This window comes from Eretmochelys imbricata, chromosome 3, assembly GCF_965152235.1.
Source record: "Eretmochelys imbricata isolate rEreImb1 chromosome 3, rEreImb1.hap1, whole genome shotgun sequence".
Taxonomy (NCBI): domain Eukaryota; kingdom Metazoa; phylum Chordata; order Testudines; family Cheloniidae; genus Eretmochelys; species Eretmochelys imbricata.
The window spans coordinates 163,044,516-163,069,721 of NC_135574.1; the positions used below are offsets into that span (position 1 = coordinate 163,044,516).

General features: G+C 36.7%; 1 protein-coding gene across 1 annotated transcript in view; it reads left to right on the plus strand.

Moving 5' to 3' along the window:
- The window catches only part of GPATCH2 (G-patch domain containing 2), a 180,849-nt gene that overhangs the window by 30,704 nt on the left and 124,939 nt on the right, over window positions 1–25,206 (plus strand). Inside the window, exons 4-5 of the mRNA XM_077813756.1 lie at window positions 1,477–1,656; window positions 2,526–2,605. Coding sequence (XP_077669882.1) covers window positions 1,477–1,656; window positions 2,526–2,605 — 260 coding nt within the window. The remainder of the gene's footprint in view (window positions 1–1,476; window positions 1,657–2,525; window positions 2,606–25,206) is intronic.

A 25,206-nucleotide genomic window follows, 5' to 3' on the forward strand; every position in this document is an offset into this window, starting at 1 on the left:
GCCGGTAGTGGTATGCTTGGCCTGGTATTGGGGAATTGCCTCACATTTGAATTATAAAATTAAATAATTGTGGATTGTTGTAATATCTGTTTTTCCACTTTTCCTCAAGGCTTTGCTTGGATTTTCATGACAATGTGTTCTTTTTGTTGTCAGAGTGACAATGACATTTAGCACAATCAAAGTGGAAGTAACAAATTGCTGATCATGTTACATGATTATCCCATATTCAAATATGCTTGGATACTTCACAAAATACATCTGATATGTAGGTTATTCTGTGGCTGACATAAACTTGACTGTGTAAAGCCACCTATTTAATTAAACAAATTTAAATGAATAATTTTCCTTAAATGTTTTTATCCCATGCATATTAAATGTTAAACATTCATGTAATGTGTGTTTCGTGTAGTCTTGCAGATTTAAAAATGTGAAAGGCACGGTACAGTTTTATACATGGAAATAGTTATGTTAGGTTATGTGCAACTACACTACCAGGCATGGTACCAGTCCGATAGCATACTTCTTTTAAAACTCCTGGATTTAAGGACAGTTAGTGAAGTCTTAAGAGGATATTTCGGATTTAATGGATTTCCTTCTAAATGGAGGGAAGTAAGTGGGAATTAGCAGCTCAAGACCTCAGTGATAAAATGATGGCCTCAAAGTTTTGTTTAAAATACAGTGCTCTGTACTCTTCTTTTTTACTACCTCTACATGTTTGTACAAAACAGTGTTTTTAAAACATAGCAGTTCACCTTTAATTAAATGTTTGGGGGGGGGGACTACGACTATTTTTTATATCAGATTAGTTAAAGACAGACTTTGATGTTATTTAATGTTGAATTTTTCTTGCTTTTGCGATTGTCTCTAATATTTACTGAAAATGTCCATAAAATATTTTTTGTTAAAAATGGCCAACTTTATAATGCAATACAGTGCATTTCTCAGTATATTTCATGGTACTGTCACTTTTCATTTAAAATCCATTTTTTCAAAACTTATTTCTTAATAAACTTAATCAGATTAATTTTATTTAGTCACATCTGTTCATGATTTTTCCCCCTTTTACATGCCATACAAATCACGAAATTACGCTAATTATATACCATTATCAGCTGCAAAGAACTGGTTTCACAGTTTTATACCTTTTAATTCCCAGCAGGAGATTAAGGCTTGTTTTTTTGTTAATTGGAAAAGTGCAGTAATTTAAATGGATTTCCCTGCAGTTACCACCAAAGGATTAATCAGTTTTATTGTTTTTCACTTTTCTAAATTGGTTCTAAAACAGAACATTTTGTGTGTTTTTATTGATGGCATTACTTGTTATGCTATTAAAACGTATTCTCCAAGCAGAGTTGCTATATACAAATAATTGTAGTACAACTATAAAGCAAGAAAAAGAGATTGTGATTACAAGCGTGGTTTCTCTGGATAATAAACCTGTATTTGGGGGCGGGGGTGGTTATTATATTTACACAGGTGATGATGAGCAGAGTGACTGGTTTCATGAAAATGAATCTGGCGGTGCGTGTGGAATCACTGGGGTCGGTCACTGGTGGGAACAGGACTCAACGGAATTGGAGAAAGAATTGCCTGATCCAGTCTTTGAAAGTATCTTAACTGGTGCTTTCCCTCTTATGTCCCATTCAGGGAAGAGAGGTTAGTAACACTCAAAGGCAGAATAATATAGTAGCTGGGGTTCAATGGAAAGATGTCTGTAGCCTGCATCTGATATGTAAAGTATGTTGTGGTTGGTCTTGATCTTGGAGTTTCATCAGCTTGAGAATTTTCAAAAAAACTTTTAGAGCAGTGCTAAGACTGGGAATGAGAGATAAATTTGCCAATGATTACAAAGTTCAGAAGGTATGAGATTGATTCTTTTTTCTTAGGCCCTTGTCTTGCAAATCTGTACTCCCACAAGGAGTCCCATTGATTGCCGTGACTTCAGTGTATTTTTTTGGGAACATCTACATTGCAGTCGGATTCAAACTGTAGTTTGCAGCTTGTATAGACATACGTGATCTAGGTAGGTTGCTAAAAATAGCAATGAGGGCGCTGCAACATCAGCTCAGGCTTCAGTGTGGGTTGCACAAAGCCAGCGCCCCCCCCACCCCACCCCACCCCACCCGGATATGTACTCACTTGTGCAGACTATGCCAAAGTTCACACCTCTGTGTCCTCACTACTGTTTTAGCAAACTAGTTAGATTAAAGGTAGCACAGATATGTCTACACAAACTGCAAATCTGCAACCCTTGATCAGTACAAATGTACACTTTGTGTGGGTCAGGGTTTGCAGAATCAGGCCCTAAACTTGTAATTCAACAGCTTTCATAAAATAATTCAGTAGTTTTAGAAATGAAGCCAAATGGTGCAGCTATAAAATCAACAACAAATTAAAATATTCTTTGTTATTGAAAGAAAATGTTTTATATTCCTTTTGGTTCCCATCTCCTACTGTAACTTTAGGAATGTGATTGTCTGTAATATAAAATACTTTTTAAACTGAGCTCTAACGCTTGATTGTAGGTTTCCAGAGTAGATTTAGTCATCTTCATGGAATGCCAGCAAGGAACATCAAAAAGGTTTCAGGAAACCCAGCTGCACTGGTAGGTGTGCTTTTTTTTCATTCAAACCAATTTGAACTGTTTTTTCCATTATTATAACAAAACAAACAGAAACCAAATGCATATTCCTCTTTCATTGATATCTTAATGTTTGTATATAGCTGAAATGATTCATTCTTTTACAGTGTGCAAATTGGAATGGTAAGACTCTACTGTAAGCTAGTTCTTCTAACACTTTTATGTTTGTTTTTAATTCTTCTCCTTTCAGCAGTGATATTATAATGGAATGATCCAAACAAACTGTTAATTAGAAGACTGTTCCTTAATGCTTTACCTTATGAACTGTAGGGGGGAAAAAGTCAAAGAAAAATGCACGTTTCAGTATATGGCAGATGTATGTGAAGAAAGGGATATTTATCTAAAGCAAATCACATTGTAGAGAGAGATTATTTTTACTTTTTAACTTGCCTTTTCGTAAAGGAGCATCAAAACTGATAAGTTACTCAAATGCACCTGATACTAAGTGTATGTGGCACATAGGATTAATGTACTGTTCTTTTTTCTGTGGAGAACTCTCATCTCTTTCACCTTCAACTTTGTATCTTTTTTTTTTTTTTTTTTAGGCCATATGTTAAAATGAAGTTAGTGATCTAATACTCATATATGCACATCACAAAATTCCCAGAGCCTCTAAGCACAAATATTGTTATTAAAGGTCCCCTCAGTTGTAGGAACAACGACGTTGATAAAGAAGAGAGAAAAACCAGTTATCACTGCCTCTCCCACTCCACTCCCAATTCTGCTTTTTTCAAATAAAACTGTATGGGTTTGAAAACTCTTTTTAGAGGGAGAGTGAAAGAAAAAGGAGGGACAGCTTTTAAAATAATGTTTAAAAAAAGGACTCACAGAAGTGAGCTATAATTCTTTATCAGAATGGGAGTTGAGAGGCAAAGGGAGAGCTCATTTCAATACAATAACTTGAAGGTTCTCTCTGGTAGTAACCATATCCTCGAATCATAAATTCCAAGGCCTTCAGCCTCATCCTCTAACGTCTTTATCAGAGAACACTGTTTTTGCTTCATTAGAATAACGTGATGATGGAAACTGTAAAAGGTATTACATATGCAGAGCATAGAAAAGCAGTACTGGAAATTTAACCCTTTTGGAAGAAGGGAAATTTTGTAATTTAAATCTTTGTCCAATAATTGCCATTCAGAGATGAATAAGACACTTTAAAACCTTGGCCTATGAATTCTACCTTTAGTAGTCATGAATTAGATGAATGCTATCTAGTTCTTGGTTTCAGATCTACCTATTTTTATTTTTGGTTTACTGCTTACTTGAACATATCTGGGATTTGTAGCCCATTTTCTAGTCTTATTGCAATCTCGCTCTGGTATTTTATAGGAGCTATTACAACTGATAGATTAGCTTCATGGTATTGATGATACATAGCTTAACCACCTTAAAAACTGCCTTTCCCCTCTAAATAGTAAAAAGGTGATTAAATTTCAGTTGATGGGAATATACTGCATATGTGTATATATAACAAGAGATGTGTTGCTTTCTGCTACAAGTTCTGGATTGTTATAAGCACCCATCTCCTTTTCAAGAAAACCTCATGTGTATTAATAATAAAGTAGTTTCCTGTATAACAACTGCATGCTATTCATTAAAGAAAGATAACTGAATTATCACTAGATGGTAAATTTATTGTTACCTTATATTCTGACTGTGTGGTATGTTCACAGAGACAGTTTCAAAGGAGGGTAAAATACCCTGCAAAGCTCCATATCTGGGGGGGGAAGTATGGGCAAATGTACAGCTAGCTGTTAGCTTGAACGGTTTCCTGGTCTGCATGCATCCTGGGCGTCCGGTTATTTTTGCAGGCACACCCATCACATCCAACTTGGAAATTTTGGTTCTTCATGTCAGAACACACAAGATTGTTTTCAGAGTGTTATCAATGAGTGATTTTCAAAGAAAATCTTTTAAATACACCAATCCAGTGACAAAAAGAAAAAACCATTTAATACCTGTGACGTCTGATAACGCAGAACAAGAAGTAATTACTGCTGTTAGATTGTTACACTGAAGAGCTAGAATGCTTTTAGAAAGATTAATATCCTGAGCAAAGAAGAATACTGCAGACTGAACCCATTGAACAGAATGTGATGGTGACCTAATTTTTTCATTTTTAACGGAGATGAATCTGTGATGTCTGCTCAAGAGCAGTGATACAGACTTGAAAAGAAGAAGAGGGGAAAAATGGACATTCTACAACGAGGTATGCCAGTGTATAACACACACATTATAAGGATTATATTTAGTCAAAGTACATATACATTGTACACATAGGCCCCAATCCTGCAATAAGTTCAGTGCGGATGAACCCTTGTATCTTTGCAGAGCTCAAGACAATGGGGCTCTACAAAGATGCACGGGTCTACTGGCAGAAATTCTGTTGTAGAATCAAGACCATGGTAATTAATGAAATCCTGAAAACATTTCTGAGGTGCTGTGGAAGTGCAATTTTTTATTTATGGTAATACTTTGTTACATGATCTTCCTCTATTAAGGAAACAAAATTCATGTTAAATGTAAGATCACCAGCTGTCATAATTACCTATTACATTTTGTATTTTGGGGATAGCACCTTCTTATAATACTGAATGCCTTCTTCGCATCTTGTTTCTGTTACAAGACATGGGGGCTGAGAATATAGGGTGGGATATCTGTGTATCAGTTGGGTGGTTTTTAATTTACGTTATCCCCAACTTGGCACACAGATCGTCTGTCAGAAAAATATTCAGACATAGGTTTTAACGGGCCTGTTCTTACATTTGAACAAATTTTAAACAGACTCCGTTTCTGTCATTAGTGGGTAGACATATATTGAAAAGTGAGAATAATATAAACATTGAACCGCTGCTATTCACTATGCATCGTCCAACCTGCACACTGAATAAGGCATGGGTCCTATGGAAAAATAGTTTATGCTTATGTAATTAAATTAATATATTGTAATACGTAAACACAAAGAGGTAGCGACAAGGTTGGAAGACAGCCTTAAATTTGGCATTTCGTGATTTGAATGCTTTACTTTGCAGCCTCAACATTTTTAACATAGTTCTTTTTTTAATTATTATAAATACCTGTGTAATTTTTCTGTACGCTAAACCTTTTACTTAAAGTGCTTCGTGTTTGTACTAGGCATGTTTTAATTCCAAAGCTGTAAAAATGGCATAAGCCTATTTTTTGTAACTCATGCTACGTATCAGCATTTGATATTAGATTCTTTTTAGTAGGTGTACTACATGAAAATCCGCTGAGTTCAGTGGGAGTTGGCATACTTAGATTTATCTTACTCTGATCACATTTTTTAATGTGCCCATTATATCAATGTACAGCATTCTTACTATAGGAAATTCAAATATAGTGGGCCTGAGGGGTAGTACTATAGAATCATAGAAATGTAGGGCTGGAAGGGACCTTGAGAGGTCATCAAGTCCAGTCATCTATACTGAGACAGGACCAAGTAAACCTAGACCATCTCTGATGAGTGTTCGTCCAACTGTTCTTAAAAACCTCCAGTGATGGAGATTCCACAATCTCCTTTGGAAGCCTATTCCAGAATTTAACTACCCTGATAGTTAGAAAGTTTTTTCTCATATCTAACCTAAGTCTCTCTTGCTACAAATTAAGCCCATTACTTCTTGGCCTACCTTCAGTGGACATGGGGAATAATTGATCACTATCCTCTTTATAACAGCTGTTAACATATTTGTAGACTGTTCACAGGTCCCCCTCAGTTTTCTTTTCTCAGGACTAAACATGTCCAGTTTTTTTAACCTTTCCTCTTAGGTAAGGTTTTCTAAACCTTTTATCTTTTTTGTTGCCCTCTTCTTGACTCTCTCTATTAATTCACATCTTTCCTAAAGTATGACATCCAGAATTGGATATAGTACTCCAGCTGAGACCTCAACAATGCCAAGTTGAGCGGGACAATTACCTCCTCTGTCTTGCATCCTGTTAATACATCTTAGAATGGCATTAGTCTTTTTAAGGCAATTGCATTGTATTGTAGACTCATATTCAGTTGGTGATCCACTCTAATCCCCAGATGCTTATCAGCAGTGCTAGCCAGTTACTTCCCTTTTTGTAGTTGCACATTTGATTTTTTCCTTCCTAAGTGTACACCGGACCCTCGCTAGAACACGCGTCGAAATAACAAGAATTTGGATATTATGCGGTCACGGCCATGGATCCCAGATTTAAGTACTGTACAGTACAATTTTTTTGAGTATAGAGACGCGATAAATTGACTGCTGAGCTCTCTCCTGTTGATTCTAGTACTCCACGAGAACAAGGAGCGCAAGTGCAGTGGACAGTAGAGCATCAGCTATTCACGTAGCTGAAGTTGTGTATCTTAGATCGACCCTGCAAGGTCGTGTAGACAAGCCCTAAGAAGATTGCTTTAGGCCTAGAACGCCATACAAATGTAATGTAATAAAAATTTACAGGTACAGTATTTATCTTTTAGAAAGATGTCAAAAATGTCGGGCAAAAGGAAGGCTTACTCGGTGCAGGAGAAATTGGACGCTGTTGAATGACTTAGAAATGGCGAAACCCAAGCAAAGGTTAGCCGCGATATTTACATTAACGAGTCCCCCTTTCGTGGATGGCTAAAGAATACTGACAAGCTTGGAACTTACATTCATAACCTGGATGAAGAGCATGGCCTTCAAAGAAAACAAGCCCGTTTAGCGAATGATGCCAATCTTGATTCTGCAGTGTACGCGTGGTTTGTGCAAGAACAGCAGAAAGGCATTCCGATCCTGGTCTGCTTATAGCCATGCAAATGGAAAAATTCGACCGGGAACTTAATGGCAAATTCAGCAATTTTAAGGCGATTTGGGTTCGGGTTGGCTATGGCGATTTCAGAAAAGACACGGAATCTTTCAGATTGCAGTTTCGTGAGAAAAACGCTCTGCTGATGCCGACGCCTCGCAATCGTACCCTGCAAAGCTAAGGGAAATTTTACCAGACAGAGGGTTACTCGGAGGAATAGGTTTACCACGCAGATGAAACAGGAATTTATTGTAAAATGTTGCCCAATAAAACCCTGGCTGTCAGAACAGATGAATGAAAGAAAGAAGGATATAAACAGGCAAAAGATCGCCTTACTTTATTGTTTTGTGTGAATGCAACAGGCAAGCATAAATTAAAACCATTGTGCATTGGAAAGTCTCGCATGCCTCAGTGCTTTCATCACATAATTGTGAATTGCCTGCCGTTCTTGTACTCCAAAAATTCCTGGATGGCAAGAGATTTTTGAACAATGGTTCTTCACCGAATTTGTTTTTGTGCGAAAGCATTTGCGGGCAAAACGCTTAAAAGAAAAGGCCGTTCTTTTGCTAGACAACTGTCTAGCACATCCTCCAGCCGAAAGACTCAGAACCTGTGACGGTAAAATACGGGTTGAATACTTACCTAAAAACACAACTTCCAAAATCCAGCCCCTTGATCAAGGTATTATCTCCATTTTTAAGCAGCACTATCGACGGAACTTGGTATGACGAATGATAGAAAGTGAGTTGTCTGTCACCGGTTTTCTGAAGAAGTTGACTATAAAAGACTTTTTACATTGGCAGCGATTCCTGGAATTTATTACATGCTGAAACGATAAACTGCTGTTGGATGGTGGGACTGAAAGAGTTGTTTGGCCGCCTGCTCCTGGAAGAAAATGAAGAAAACAGATCACAGTCTGACGAGGTATTTAAGGGATTTACGGTGGAGGAAGTTGGAAGAACAGACATGGAGGGGATGCAGGAGCTGTGCTAGCAACTGTCCAGGCTCAGGGTAACTGTTCTGCCACAAAATATCAGGTCCTGGATAAGCGGCGACGATGAAGTAGAAGAATTTTGTCCTGTTCCCGAAAGTCTAATGGATGACCAAATTCTTCAGGAAATATGACCAAACAACATTCCAGAAGCTGAAGAATTGGCTTCTGCTGTGGAAGAAGAGGAGGAAGATGAAGTGGACGTTGTTCCAACATCAACTGCGACAGTAGCCAGCTTAGAGATTGCTTTGAGATGGTTTGAGATGCAAGATGTTGAGCCTATAAAAAATTATGCAGCTACGTAGTCTTTTGCAGTTTGCTAAGCAAAAGCAGCACAGCAGCAAGAAGCAAAAGCAACTTACCGACTTTTTAAAGAAAAACTAGACTAGTTTATTGTAATGTCTACTTTAAATCTCTAATAAAGCAATACTTTTTTTCTCATTTATTGTTTTCTTCCAGTAGGAGTTTATTTTCTAAGGTTTTCTATACTTTATGGATGTGACATTTACTGTATACAGTAATTTCATTTTAATGCAGTCCCCGCTGTAACATGGTACTTGGCATGGATCCCAAATCCCACATTCTAGCGAGGGTCCGGTGTAGTACTTCACATGTCTCTATTGAATTTCATCTGGTTGATTTTGTACTAATTCTCTAATTTATCAATGTCTTTTTTGAATTCTAATCCTGTACTCAAGTACTTTCAACCCCTCTCAACTTGGTGTCATCTGCAAATGTTATAAGCACTCTCTTTACTCCATTATCCAAGTCATTAGTATTAATTCTTTAATACTACAGGTTTTCAGGATACTACGTCTAGCTATATCATCACATATGTTACTATCTCTCGGATCCCCATCAAGTTACCAAAGATATTTCTGTATTTAATAAAATGATGTAATGAGTCTGACATTCACATTTATTAGAATTGTGAATCCATATTCTGCTTCTCTTTATTCAATTACATATTTTTGGTATCACAGTAAAAGGTGGATCCAGTTTTCCTGCAGTGGATCAAAATGGTATGTTTTTGTTCAGTCTACCAGATGTCTAATTTTTAGTTTAAGTTACTGATATGTCAGTAAAAGGCTTAATTGATGAAAGAAAAAATAAGTACTATGAACTAAAGGTACTAGAAATTGATAGTTCTTACTGTTGTGGGGTGGGGGAAGCTTTTCAAATGTTTTTGCTCATCTTGATGCTCATTGTGTTAATATAATCATCATTTTCTGTGGAAGTTTTCTAGTGAAATGAGTGTGAATGTTAAAATATTGATGCTCCTGTTCTTGGCCCTTGTTATTGCCAAACTCCACTTGGCTCCAGATACAGCCTATTTCCTGAAAAGTGAAGTAATCGTGATGAGCTTTGAGTTCTCTAAGTACTGATTGTGCCTCTTGCTAACTCCGCTTTCTTTCTGGCCTGGCATCTAGGAAATGACAGCAGTAGACTAAGCTTTAAAAAGAGTTGACCTATACAAGCTGCACTTCCTGTGGACTCTGCCATATCTTCCTCCCTATTCCTAGTCTCTAGTCCTGGAATTGATAGTAAGATAAGCCTATTTCAGGTCCTGAGCTCACTCAGAATTGCTGCTATGCTGCTGTTTGTCTGTCTGTTGTTGGCTGAATCCTGCTGTGCTATGTAAGCTCTTTTGAATATAGCCGTGACATCCATATTTCTTATATGGTCTTGTGTTTATTGTTTAGGAGACATAATAAATGAGGAAAGTTAAATCTGAGAGGTGTGTTTCCTCAAGATCTGGTTGAAGAGCACTTCTGCTTCAATTTACTTTGGTTTGTTTGCTTTTCTTTTTTAAAATATGGTCCAAGCAGGACACAGGTTTCTCAGGAAAATCTTAGCAGAAGCCTTGAGATGATGTATGCTCAGAGAAGAAACCTCCAGCTCAGCTTTGGAGAGGCCCATATCTCTTGGGTGCCATTTCATGATTTTGAGGGACTCTTCTATGTGGGTCAGGAATATTTGTGCACTTTTTCTTGTTTGCTGTGAGAATTTTTATGAGAGCAAACTTAAGTGCTTCTGCTCCTAATGTTTCTATAATTGAAGAACTGATAGAATTTCTTTAGAGATTTATAAAAATATGTTTCTGGTTAAAATAACTTGAAAATTGTGTTAAATGGTGGTAGAGCTATAACAGGGTCTGTTATCCAAAGGAATATTTCCTTACAACCTTTGACTGGGTATTAAAAAATTCAATTAAAGAACAAAAAAGATTGAGGATTGTAAGTCTGAAGAAAAGGTTTTGAGAGAGAGGATCTAGTAGTAGGTGTCGTGATTAAAAGAGAACTGTACCCATTTTTCTCAAACCAGAAGTATATTTCACAAAATGAAATGCACCTGTCACCATGAATAAATTCTGAAATGAATTTTCCTTAAAACTTTCATTGACCTAGCTGAGCTACTACTCAGGTATCATTTCTGACTGTCATGATGAGAGCCCAATAGAATACTGTTAATGACTTTTTTCCTAACCTATGTTAAAAACAGCTTAGTTGACCCATCATAAAATTAACTTTAATTATAATGGTGCCTTGTTATCCCATAGATCCATTGTTCTCAAACTGATACACAAATAGTAAGCGGGTTGGTTTAAAGTACAATGTCAGAATAAGAATCGGTTATAACTTTACTGATTAAAATGTTGAAGGCGGTCCTCAAAGTAAATTGAGTTTTAGATACGATAAAACTTAAAAAAAACCTCTCCATCTTATGTTACTTGGCTTCCTTCGCCCACCTTGACCTTTACTAGTCAGAATGGGGTCTTGTCTGAGGGAGACCATAGCCTTTTTTGTGCCAGTGATCCCGCAAACAGGCAGAAGAAGTACTCTACCTTTTCTCTGCTCCCCTGAGGACATAATTCATGAGCCAAACAGTTGCCACAAAAATCAGATACCAAATTCAGTTTGCTAACAAACACTAATTTTGTTTAAATCAATTCCAAAATACAGTGAAAAATCATAAAGTTAAAAGTAGTTAAAGTAACAGATTACTCAGCTGACTTTACAGCCAAAGGGCATTTAATGATGCATGAAACATGTCTTTTTTTTTCTTCTACTCCATTTCTTCCATGGTCACCACAAACGATTACTGCTTCTGAGTCAGTCCATTTAACCAGAAAGAGACCTAACTCTTAAATAAATTGAAATAGTGGTCACTTATGAAATTTTGGAAACTGCCCTACCAGGTAATAAAAATCTACAATATACATTTGACTCGTTTGCAGAAAAGTTGGGTCTGGTTTAATTGAAAATGTGAGATCTGGAACAAAGAACTTACATTTTTTGGCGGGGGGTGGAGGAGAATAATGAAACCCAGGTAAAAAAATGAGAATACTATATCTCTAATTGGGAGTTATTACAAGGAGGTTTTGTACATCAAAAAACTGAGGCCATGAAAATGTCATAAAATATAATAATATTAGGTATTCCAGAATTTTTGGAAGTGGAGTTCTTTGGGGTTGTATGTGTTTAATATCCTTACAAATTTTAATTTTCCCCACCACTTATGTATTCTAAGGTTATTTTATATACTGAAGTCTGCAACAGTGAAATCATAATCTGGCTTCTCTCTCTCATGGGTGTGGGAATGTATTGTGATTACAGAAGGCAAAGGAAGAATAATATATAAAGTTTACATAAAAATACTTTTTTACTTGGTATTATGCCATGTTCCATTTTTCCCCCTTTCTTGTATTTTGTGTGGTGTCTACCCAGATTGTAAACTCGGGATGTGGACAGTGTCTTTAAACATGCCAGTAAAACACCGAGTGCAATTGGTGCTTAACAAAAAGTAAGTCTGACTAACATGTCAGTTAGTTGCTATTTTGTAGAGATAACAACTCTATATTACCATGCAACTGCAGGTAGGCCTTTCCATGCAGCACTGATTAAGATACAAAAATATATTTCTAAGCACAGCTGCATAATACCAATTATTAAAATCATCAATATTGTACAGCCGGTGAAGTTCATATTGGACATTCTGGTTAAAGTTCAACTGTTAAAGTAATAATTAATCAAATCATTTACTATTTAAAATATTAAGCAATAACTTTCTTCTGTGAGCCTAACATTAATGCCATGTTGGAAACTGGTTTAAAATCTCTTCTAGTACAGTACCAAAAAGGGCATAACAGGGCTTAAATTCTCCAATTATTTCCCAGAGCCCCCCACGCTCCCCCCTTTCAGGGCCCAGGTGTCAGGTGTGGGGTTGGGAGGCTCCGGGCTTTAGGCCCCCAGAGGGGGCGGAGAGAGATGCGTCCGAGCTCCCAAGGGATTTGAAAATATTTGTCAGAGTTCTGTTCCAGGCGGCTCCGGCTGTATTTAAACCCTGGGCATAACTTTTCATTAAGGTGGTTGCTTCCAGGACTAGTCTCAGAAATTCCAGGTGGGCTTATTACATTTTTGAAAACATATCTTAGAAATTTATTCAGGGTGACAAGCTCTTTTAATTCATCTTAACTTGGCCACACAAATTAACTTTTACAATTACTCTATAGTTTACTTCTAAACCAGGGTATACCGAATGTTTGATCTTTCTTTGCCCTTGAGTGAGCATCTTTCTCGTGGAACAGCTTCAGTCTATTTTTAAAACTACTATCATAGTCATGTCTGTGAAGAGAAGAATAGTTACTTCCGATTTTGATATTAGAATTAGAAACAAGATGATTTCCCAATTTCTGCAATTTACCATAAAAAAGAAACACTTTGTCTTCCTCCAGTAGCTGTTTTCCATGTTTCTGGAATTTGCCACTAACTTTTGGTTCTGAGACTGTTAGTGTATCTTTATGGTGGTTTTTTCATGCGTTTTGCTGGATTTCAGAAAATTAAACCTTAATGCAAACTCTTCATCTCTGGACATACGGTACTCAATATAAAAACTTCTTTTCTTTTTTTCTTTTTTCTTTTTAATTTTGCCATTTGTCTTTTCTGAGAAGATTCTTATAAATAACTGCTTAGCAGCAGCGGCATCTTGTAAAATTAACTGTAAATTAATAGCCTTTCGTCTCTGAATGTGGAGATACAGATCATATTTTCTGTGTTGTCCTTTGGAAAGGATGTGACATTGTAGAAGAACTCATTTATTCTTTTGTTGGCTAAAGCAAAGAAACCTTACAAATAGTGCACTTCCTAAAATGCTTAAAAGGCAGAAAGCCAAAGTTGAAGTTGTTGGTAGCATTATTCTGATGGCCTATAAAACCCACTGTCTTCCTGTTTGACTTCAGATACCTAATATCAGGAAAGCTGAAGATCAGTTAGGGGTGGAACAAATTAAAGTAGCATGTAACAAGACCGTATTTGTCATGAGCTAAATTTTCAATTGAAAGTCAATTGGAGGAATTTACATAGAAAACTAGTGTGCTCTAATCTTTAGTGCATGGGGACTAAGAACTAGGAGATCTGAGTTCTGTTCCAAAAACTGCTATTGACTTCTTTTGTGATGGTGCCAAGTCCATTTGATCTCTGTCTTAAGTTTCCCCATTTGTAAAATAGACCTGTTTGCCCTTGGTAAAGAAGTTAATTGCGCTTTGGTTTTGTTCCTGTGAAATGTTAAAGATACAAAGCTGTAGTGGCTGAGCAAAGATGTTATTGAATCATTCTTTTTGGGCCTATCGTGGGCTTCTCTGGGGGGAAGCATGCTTTAATGTTCCTTACAGTTGCTGATGGGAAGTTGTTTCCCCATGTGCTAGATCGTAGCAAGGGGAGGGCCCTTGGGCACACCTGGCCAATTGTCCACACCCCACTGGTGTTATGGAGTATCTCTGGCAGTGCTAACCTATTTCAGTGGCACTTGGGCTTTGTCTGTAAAACCCAAGTCTGTTCCCCAAGAGTCTGGTGATATTGTATATTTTCTTAATTCCCCTTCAGTTTTGAGGAAAACTGGCAACCCCTGTAAAATAGCTATGTAGTTACCTTGTGTTGGTGCTTTGTTAGATTTCTGATCCACTAAAGAAATGGTGGGAGCTCTTCTGTTAATCCATTTTTATCTCAGGTATGAGCCTTAGAACCAAGGACAACACACTTTCAACTTTGGCATTATGTACACTCAGTATTTCTCTTGACTGTAGTTATCAGTGGCCCGCCACCAGTATACCTGATCTGGGGCAAACCACAAAACTGTTGGCAAAGCCAATATAAACTGTGATTTGATTGGTGCAGGTTTACCCTGGTTTCAAGCAGTGATAAGCTGCATGGAACAAATAATGGCTTAAGGTGATACAGTAGAACCTCAGAGTTACGAACACCTCGGGCATGGAGGATGTTCGTAACTCTGAAAATATTCATAACTTTGAACAAAACGTTATTGTTCTTTCAAAGGTTTACAACTGAACATTGACTTAATACAGCTTTGAAACTTCACTGTGCAGAAGAAAAATGCTGCTTTCCCTTTATTCTTTTAGTAGTTTAACAGAGTACTGTACTGCATTTGCTTTTGTGTGTGTGTGTGTGTCTGCTGCCGCCTAATTGCGTACTTCTGGTTCCAAATGAGGTGTGGTTGATTTGTCAATTCATAACTCTGAGGTTTTGCTGTATTAGTCTGTCTGCTGTGAGGTTATGAACTGGTATATAGCCACCAGTGGCTAAAATGCCTAACCTAGACAAGGCCTGTTGAAACGCATGCTTTCCACACTCATAATACTGTGTAGAACTCCAAGGATTTTATTACAGTATTGTGTTCATGTGCATTTCCTTTTTGTTTTCCAGACCTGTACTAGCAGCTGAGCTATTGATACTTTTTTCCTGATTTGATTAGACATCATGTGTTTTTCAGCTGTCCTTTTATATAAAGGAGCCTTAAATGTGTTGCCATGATATCCAAACTGGGAATCACAATGTTTCATAATTTGGATTGTGATTTAAAGCGATATCAGTTTATATCTTTGCTTTTGTACATATATAGTATAGTGTATATTTTTATTATGCACTGTTTTTAATGTGTGTGCAATACACACATGCTACAAAATACCATGCAGGAGGCAGCTCTGAGGGTGATGAATGAAACTAAACCTTGAGCGTAATCTTTAACAGTTTGTCATTTGGAGACATATCTAGGGGCTCAGAAAATAGAGTAAATTTATTCGAGTTAATCTAGTACTGTAGCATGTAATGGGCAAATGAGGCCACAGTTGAAATGCTGTGGTCAGTTTGTCACTTTTTTAGTGCAAGCTATGTTATGAAAATGAGATAAATGCTCTTCTACTATAACACCTTGATTTTTTTTTTTTGAGACGTGTGACTTTAGTTATTCAGACGTAAAGAAAGCTAAATGATATATTAAGGGTCAGATATTTAGTCAATATCCTTAACTGAGCCTACAATCATTTACAAGTGCTTCAGTTTTGCACCCACAAACTTGTCGATCTAATTTTCAGGCCCACTGAAAATTTGGTCTTAGAAGCCTTAAATGGGGAGGAAAGACTTAAGAAACAAGTTGTGAAATTCAGACTTAAACATGGCTTGCAAATAAAGTGTGTGTGTGTGTGTTATATATGAAATTAAACATTTCAGTTTCCCAAACACTGAAGCAAAGGAAAATTGACTATCCACTGAGAGTAAACTTTTTTCTTGCAGTGTTTAAAATTCTTTGAGCCAAATCCCCCTGCTAACCTCAAAAACAGCAACCTCACCCACTTTGTATTTCTCCTGACTTTAACCATCCTGCTAACTTTTGGACCAATATAGCTACAACAACGCTGAATCCTGTTAACTTTCGGCATTTGGCATGTACAGCAGCTCTATATGTTGTTTAATTTTTAAAATACAGGTCACCCTTAAGACTGAAACTAATCTTTAACTTACTTAGTACTGACTTCTCTGGGATTCAGTCACTGAACCCAAGTTTGCAGTCTTTATTCATGGAAGTAATTGAGATCCAAGGGACTACTTCATGACGAAGGATTGCAGGATTGAGATCTCTGCACCAGCAATTCTTAAACATTAATGCAAATGTATAATGATGAAACATGGGCCTTATGTAGCCTTTTTCATGTTCTACTCCTGGGGAAATTCTGCCTTACTTCACACGTGCAGAATTCATGTCCCCTGTAGGTCCCACCCCACAGCTGAATATATATTCTGCTGGAGAGGCACTACAATTACACCTTTTGCCCACCAGGGGCTTCTGTGGTGTCAGAAGAGAAGGTAGCTGGCTCCGGTTGGGAGCAAACAGCCTGGGAAGAGGGAAGGGGTGAGAGGCTGCTTTCCTCACAGCGGGGCCAGGTGAGGAGACCTGTGACGGACAGCACGGGGCACACAGGGCTGCTGGGGGTCATACCAAGTGGTCTTCAGAAAGGCTAGTGTGGGGGAGACTGATTGTGGTGGGGGCACAGGAGCATTGAGCCAGGGGCTGAATGGGAGGGTGCTGTGGGACCACATGAGGAGGGAGGTGTAGGGGGGAGGGAGAGCTACAGGGAGATATGGGGACAGAGGCAGATGTGCTGACTGAATGGGAGAGGCAAGGAGTCAGCCAGGGTCTGCATGGGGGAAGCGCCCCAACTCCCTAACAATCCTTCCCCCTCACTGCCTCCCCAAAACCTGTTCCATATTTCACCCACTCACACCCAACAAACCTTGAGGTTCACTCCTAGGCTCCTTCCCACTTCCTCAGCTCCTCCGTTACCCTAGATTCCCCCAAGCCTTTACACTGCTTCTGAGGGATGCGGGAAATATGTTTCTGTATTGTAGTTTAAATGAATTATTATTATACAAAGTTCTGTCTTAATATGCCTAGTAAGGACTATTTGTCCAAAAAAAAAAAATTAATACTTGAATCTTTGTTGTCTGTATTGTTACAGACATACTAGCTGACCGTTATTTTGAAATAAATTATCAAAGTAGTTGAAGTTGGCATGATTATATTGTGTTATTTTGACAAATAAAATTTGCAGAATTTAATTTTTTGGTGCAGAATTCCCCCAGGAGTAATGTTCAGAGCCCTTTTTAATTCCTGTATTAGATAGGTAGGTCAGTATTTTACCTATTTTACAGATGCAGAAACAGAGGAAGAAGTTGTGACTTTCCCAAGACCACAGAAGGTGTCTTTGTCAAGCCTTGATTGGCACTCAGGACTTTTTCATTACTGTCCATGCCACCTGTCATACCACTTTATTCAGTGGTGCTGGATATCATACAAGCTAAGCTGCTTCAGTCAGGGTGAGTACTAGTGTGGGTGACTTCCAAGGAACATACAGTAATGCAGAAAGATAGAGGGAAAAGTAATGAATCGTCTGAGTCAGCACTGAACCACTGTAACAATATGTCATTAAAGACATTATGTTGCAAAAGGTGAAAACTTTCAGATGAGATGTAAAGCTGAGGTTCTGACCACTTGTACTGACTAATATGAAGTGTTAATCTTAATATCCTGCCCAGATTCCAGCACTGGTAACCATTCTGCCTCTTGAAATTCTTCCTGCAACTTCAGGGATATGGTGTTCTTCATATTTTGTGGAGGGTTGGTATGAGCTGATAAACAGTTTCTGCTTACCAGTAGTGGATGCTGTGATATTTACTTGAATTCAATAGGGCCCTTTCGTCCTTCATTGGCTTATAGATGTATTTGATTAATGTTACAACCATTTGGGATCTTCAGATGGAAGGAGTTTCAGAAGTGAATATTATTTTATATTAATATATTCTATATTTAGCCAATAGCAAAAATCAAGATAGAATAAAGAATTACATAGACTGATATAGTAATTTTTAAAAAGAAAATATGATAAATAAGCAACCATGCAGTGGAAAGGTAATTACATGGAGGACTCTTAGTAAACTAATAATCCTAGATTTGATGAAAAGAAAAGGAATACTTGTGGCACCTTAGAGACTAACCAATTTATTTGAGCATGAGCTTTCGTGAGCTACAGCTCACTTACGAAAGCTCATGCTCAAATAAATTGGTTAGTCTCTAAGGTGCCACAAGTACTCCTTTTCTTTTTGCGAATACAGACTAACACGGCTGTTACTCTGAAACCTAGATTTGACGGTTTGTCACTGGAAAGTGAAAATCCTTGTAGCATAGTACTTGTATGTTGGTGTTGTACACTGGCTTTTCCATTTGTAATGCCAGAATAATGTATTTGAAAACATATTAATATAATTGTTTTCTGTGCTGACACCATATGAGTTTTCAGACTCCATGTTGTAACCATGGATGGCTAAAGAACAAATACAAATAGTTAATGCAGTTCAAAAAAACTGCTCTATTTGGCCCTTTGCAATTTGAGTCCCTTGAGTGAATTACAGACTTAAACTGACTTTTGAACAATATTTTTTCTATAGATTAACTATATAGTTCGTTGTCTAAATGGGGCTTTTTTGTTGACTTTAGAACCACCATTTACAATTATCAGAATAACTTAGTTATAACTATTTGAGTAATTTTCATTATTGCTGTAACACTGACATGGCATCTCTCCAAATTATTAAAAAGCAAGGAAATTTAATTTTTCTTCAATTCTCAAAATTGAGAAACATGTATTTATCCATTTATTTTCTAATTTACTGTCATCTGTTGAATGACCATTATGTCAACCTTCCTTTTTATATTAAAACCTTTTCTAAAATAACCCACTAAGTGAATAGTTTTAGATCAAATGCCTAGACTGTCCAGATGGGTTGCTTATGTCTACGTAACATTTAAAGCTTTCTTACTATTTATTGATAGGATATACAGTAAAACCAAATTATGAGACTGTCATGCGTAGAAAACTTCTTTGTACAAATATTCTGTCCCAATTTATTGTGAGATGTTTAAGGGACACTATTAATATGAAATCGAGGAAATATAATACAACTGAGTTAAAAGTAGTACCAGGTACTACCACTTGCCCTCAAAAGTTTTGGGAGTCTTGCAAAGTTGGTATTTTTTAGTCATATTCTGTTTTTTAAAGAAAATGGTTTATTCTCCCGTGTTACTTTGTGACAGACCTTCATAAACAGGGAAATAGAGTGACAATGCAGGGAAAAGAAATAAACAAGGTCAGATTAGAGTTCTGTCCAGTACATAAAGAAAATAAATAGAATTTTTTTCTCTGATCTTTCAGGCCTAGTCATTTTAGATGTTATTTTATAGTTAGGTTTAAAAAAAATAAAATCAGAAGTGTGGGATTTTTTTAAGTACCGCATTGGTTTAACTTTTTTTAACAAACTGTAATCATATATGTAATTGTTTGTGAAACGTTAAAGACAATTTACAGTATATAGAATAAATTTAAGAATTTATTACTTGAAGGAGGTTATCATAAGGCAGATTTTCTATAGCAAAAAAACTAGTCTGAGCAACAGAAAAAGAATGAGACTGCAACAAAAACTGAATTTTTCCATGAAGTCAGAAAACCATTTAAGTATTACACCGAACATATATTTTGGTCTACATTTAGCGTTTTTGTTTGGAAGACTAGGATAAGTATCTTATTTTTAAGAGTCTGACAGTATAGTCATAGAGTTTGCTTCTTTATCATGCTGTGTACAATGTTAAAGAATTGAGAGGAGTTTACTATGCTTTTCTCAGTGGCATTTAAGCTAATCACTATCCGATCTTTATCTTAACCGCTATTAAGTGAGATTTTATTTCAGGTTTATATATGCATTTTTTTTCATTTCATGTTTATTACAATGGTTTTAGGGGGAAATAGTTTAGGGAAACAAATATATTAAGACTGTGATACTTTATTTAATGCTTTAGTTTTTGTTGTATTTGGTGTTAAATATTACTAAAACCCAGAAATTTTTAAGAAAATATTTTTGGGTTTGATGGATTAGTACTCTTGAAAGGGAAACAAAACACTAAATATTTCTAATCCTGCATTATTTACCGCATGGGTGGTTAAATGCTACTTTAAGCCTCATAAAATTAAAAGGGAGAAATCTGCCAACTGTAGCAGGAATTGGATTTAGGAAGAGTGGTACAGAGCCAAAATATTGCTACAGAATTAAATGTCAAAAATCTTCTTTAATAGTAGATATATAGTTCACAGTGCTTGGTTATGATTAATACATTTAATCTAAATCACTGAAAGTTGCTCTCTCCTTTTTCCATAAAATACAATAGGACACAAATCAGTTTTACTGTAGGTGGATAACAATTGGAAAATAATGCATCTTCCCGCCCAATAAATTGTCAGTTATACCTTTTAACTAAAATCAATTCATCTTTCCAAAATTTATTACAATTTCTAATACTAAATCTTCTCAAATGTTTATTCATTTGCTTTTTGATACATTTGTGCCACTTTTGCTATGGTCTAATGTTTTTTCTTTTGATTCATTGTAAATTAGAAAATCTATTTGGAGTCAGTTTCTAGTTAAGAAGTTAAAATCTATAACCCAGCCATTTTTTCAAAGTCTCCTTTACACATTTTAATACCCTTGAACTTGAACTTAGATACAATCCAGTAAATTCTGATCAGAAGGTGATTAAAAGACTTTTGAATGTAACTTCTTGACTAAGGGCCAGATTCATAAAACAAGCACTTACGAGGTTACTAGGTGATTTTGCCACAGACCTTTTCCTTGATTCAAATAGGAAAAATGAAACAATTATAGAAAATGAGCAAATATGTAGGTTTTAGTCAAAGGATTTTAATACAGACAAGCAGAAATGCCCTTTTGAATTAGGATCCAGCTGTGATCATACACAGTGAGGTAGCATAAACCTCATTTTGTTGTCCTTTCGCAGAAGTGAGACAGTAGTAACACTATAGAAAATGTTTTCTCCTGTGCTTACCGCTCCCAAAATATTGGCATCCACTTTTTAATGCTTTTAAAATATTTAAAATTAGCTCAGATGGAAAAAAAAACATGTTTTGGAAAAAAGTGCTGGTTCATTTACGAAATCTTGTAATTGTCCTCTGACCGATCTGACACTTGTAGTGTGAAATTCTAGGTTCATTTTTCAGCACATTTTCCTGGTGGAACCTTCAATATCTTGGCATTTAAAGTGGGATGGGGGTGGGAGGGAATGGCACTTCTCTATAAATATTAAAAAGTTGTAGGAAAGGTAGTTTAAAATTATTTTTTAAAAAATCCTCCAAAACATTTTTTTCTTTCCCAGCCCATTAATACTACTTATGACAGTTCCCAGTCAGTTGTTTTTTGGTTTTTTGTTACAAGAACTGTGGATGAAAAGCGCAGCATTATGTATTATGTATAATTTACTACTTGATATAAACTGTAGCTTCCATAATACCTGATCATGTTTTGCTTATACTATAAATGTCAAAATGTCGACACAACAGGGAATGTTAGAAAACACTTCAGACACAACTGGGAAGAAAAGTGACATGTTCATATTTGAACTTGATCTACTGTATCACTTATTGGAAAATTTGTTTACCTGATAGCATCTTGGGTGTTAAAATGATTGATTTCAGAGTTAAAAAAATCATTTGTGTGGGATGAATTAGAATTAATTAATTTTACCAATTACACAGATGTTTTCTTAGGCAAAGATCAGACATTAATTACAGGTCTTACCTGTTCATCTAAAAATAGTGTCAATATGTTCAGGGCTGTCTTTTTAAAAGTTGATTTATTTTTATTTTTATTTATTTATTTATTTATTTATTTATTGGTGTGGAAGTAAAATGCCATCCTTGATGTGTTGAGCCTTACTTAGCATAGTTCTATTCACATGGTGGTGTACTAATAAAATGAAAACATCTAGGTCTGCAAAATAATTGTTGTATTTATAAAGTGCCCCAAGAGCAAATTAGATTAATACTACCATTTTGTAATTTCAAAATCAATTTTACCTGGTTTCTGTATTTCTAATTAATATAGAGCCGTAAATGCACAATGTTTTACAAACATAAGGAGACAAAATTCCTGCACCAAGGAGCTAACAGTGAAATGCCCCAGTCCTGTGCAGAGTCCCAGTAGGATTCTAAATGGAGGTAGGAGGCGGTGTTTGCAGAGCCCTTTGCAGGATGGCAGATGACATAGGAGTTCTAAGACACTGCAACATAACAGGGAGTCAATGAGGAAGGAACAAGAGGGAGATTTGTGCTGTGGGAGTATTTTTATTTTTCTGTTATTAAATTAACGTTGTTGAGCTGTCCTGTTTTGGATTGTTTTAAATATCTACATAACATGATCAGGTATTGGTATGGCAGTGCACAACACCTGTGTGTGGGATTAATGGTGCGAAGGCAAGCGAGGAAAATTGAGTTTTGAGGAATTATTGAAAGTAATAGAGTGAGGATGCATGACATACAGATAGAGTAAAGCTGTTCCAGGCCTAGGAGATGCCATGAACAAAGGTGCAAATCATGGGTGGAAAGAAAGTAAGGAAGCATCAGTGTGAATGGAGTTGCATATTGACTATTTTATGGCGTAAATTAAAAAAAACAAAAAGCAGAAAATGCAAGACTGTAAATGAATTTGCTGGTTTAACTATTGTAAATATAGGTAGGGTTGCCAACCGGCCAGGATTGGCCATGAGTCTCCAGGAATTAAAGATTAATCTTTAATTAAAGATTGTCATGTGATGAAATCTCCAGGAATACATCCAACCAAAATTGGCAACCCTAAGTATAGGACAACTTCGTAACTAATTAAAAACTTATGAGGTCTTTCTAATTCCTCTGCATAACAAAGTACTTACTGTACACCATTGTACCATCATAGTAATAACTCAGTATGTGCTTTGTGGATCAATTCTTTTGTGTGTGAGAGAGAGAGGGGTTTCATGCACAAGTATGAACTTCAGGGGAAAAATGTTCTCAGCTTCTTTTTCCTTTTGAATCAGAATGAAGAGGTATCTTGTCCTATATAGACCACCTGTTTAAAAATTAAAGCATGTCTGAGTCATTTAAAATACAAAAGTTAATGTTCAAACATAATGTAGAAATTCCAACACTCTACTGTATAGAACTTGTTTTAATCAAGATCTCACACCAGCCTCTTCAGGGTGGGACTGCTTATTCCTTCCAAATACTTTGTTAGACGGGGTTGTAAAAGTGAAAACAGATTCCACTCAGGTATCCAGTCACACAGCTTTCATGGTGGTCCATGAAGATCAGTTGAGAAGGTGCTGTTCTGGAAGGAGAATAATTCTTGCTTTCTGTCTATAGGCTTTTTCGGGAACATGTGGATGCTCAGACTCATTGTTTCATAGAGATAAATTATATCCTTGAGGTATTGTCCGTTATGTTATATGCTATTTTCAAAGCATATTAGGGGCACAATTAATTCTTATGTCTCTAAAGGAAGATAAGATAAACTCAAGATACAGTTCGACTTCGAGGTGGGGAAAAAAACAACCTGGAGGTTCAGGTACATCTCATGTCCTTTTTATTTTACTCTGCCTTGCTGGAGGAGCTGTAAGTGGCCAACTCTGCTGTCAGTTTACACATAGCCCAAAGGTCTCAAATGGCCTTGACTTTCGCAAACTGATTATTCTAGTAGGTTGACAGAACTGGTTGGCTGTTTACAAAGCAATCAAGTCAGACACCAGCCCAAGCACAATACCAGCTGTTAAAAACTTTGCTGGTACCAAATTAAACGTAAAGAAAGAAATGTTTTTGGAGTTTATCAAAATTACCAAACTGGTAAAGTGCCCACAGCTAGGGAGAGGTGGGACTTTTTGACCTCACTTAACCTCTCTAGTATAACTCGGAGGATTTGTCTTGGTAGGTCCCTCTCTGAGGAAGAGATCACAGAAACCATTAATGGTCTATTCTTTGGCAAAATGCCTGATTCAGATTCACTCAGAGCTGACTTCTTTTAAAGCTTTATGTGCATCTTTAAACACACACCTCTTAAGTTTGTCTAATCATTCTAAGGAAACTGGTGGTACTTGTCTAGATTTCCAGATGCCTGGATCATTCTTGTTAAGAAGGTTAAAGGCCCAGAGTTGTGTGTTGTATGAAGGTCCATATCCTTGATTAGTGGCTATTAAGTGGCTATTAAAAATATCAGCAAAACACTTACATCTTGTATTTGAGATTCTATGCAGACTGACTAAACAAACTTTCAGTAAGTGCTTCTGTCCACAGGCTGGGTGGGGAAGGGTTTGGTAATTAAAAATGGACTTCCCTAAAAACTCTGGAGAGATCAGGAAGTTAATATATTCCTTCCACACTATGTTACTTTAGATCTAATCTCACCTTAATTTGTTCATATTGTCTCTGTGAGATATTAGCGTGTACTGAAGCCAAATAATTGGGTGTTGATTGAACAAGCAGTTATGCCTCAGAGGAATTCACTAACATTTCTGATGTTCAATAATGCCTCTCAGACTTGCATTTTCTAGTTAACTTACACTTTTTTAGCTGTCTGTACTTACACAGCTTAAGTATTGTTCACATCATTTGAAAGCTAGCTATATATTTAGTCATTTGTGACAGATAAGTTTCTTTAAAAAAAAAAAAAAATCCTCCAAATGAACAAATTTAAGAGAACTCAGATTTTATGTTTCATCATTGTGTCTGTCTCTCTTGTCTTTCCTTCTGCTTTGCTATGTTCTTCTGTCCTGTCAAATTCAATAGTGATTCCTCACGTACAACAGGAGCATGTTGTTGATGTATACTTTTTATAGGGTGGATGTGATAAGGTTCACTCACCACTACATCACTCCTGCTGGTTGTCCTGGGGATTAGCTCTGCTAACCACTGCTTCTTGCTCTGGTGGTGCTCCGCCCGTCACCTCTTCTGCTTCTGGACCCATGTCCCTCCAAGGACTGATGTCCTCTTCGGTGACGCAACCCTTCGATCATGCCACACTTGGTGCTCCCCCCATTCTGGGGGACATCTCTGCAGTCCCTGTCCAGCCACTTCTCTCAGAGG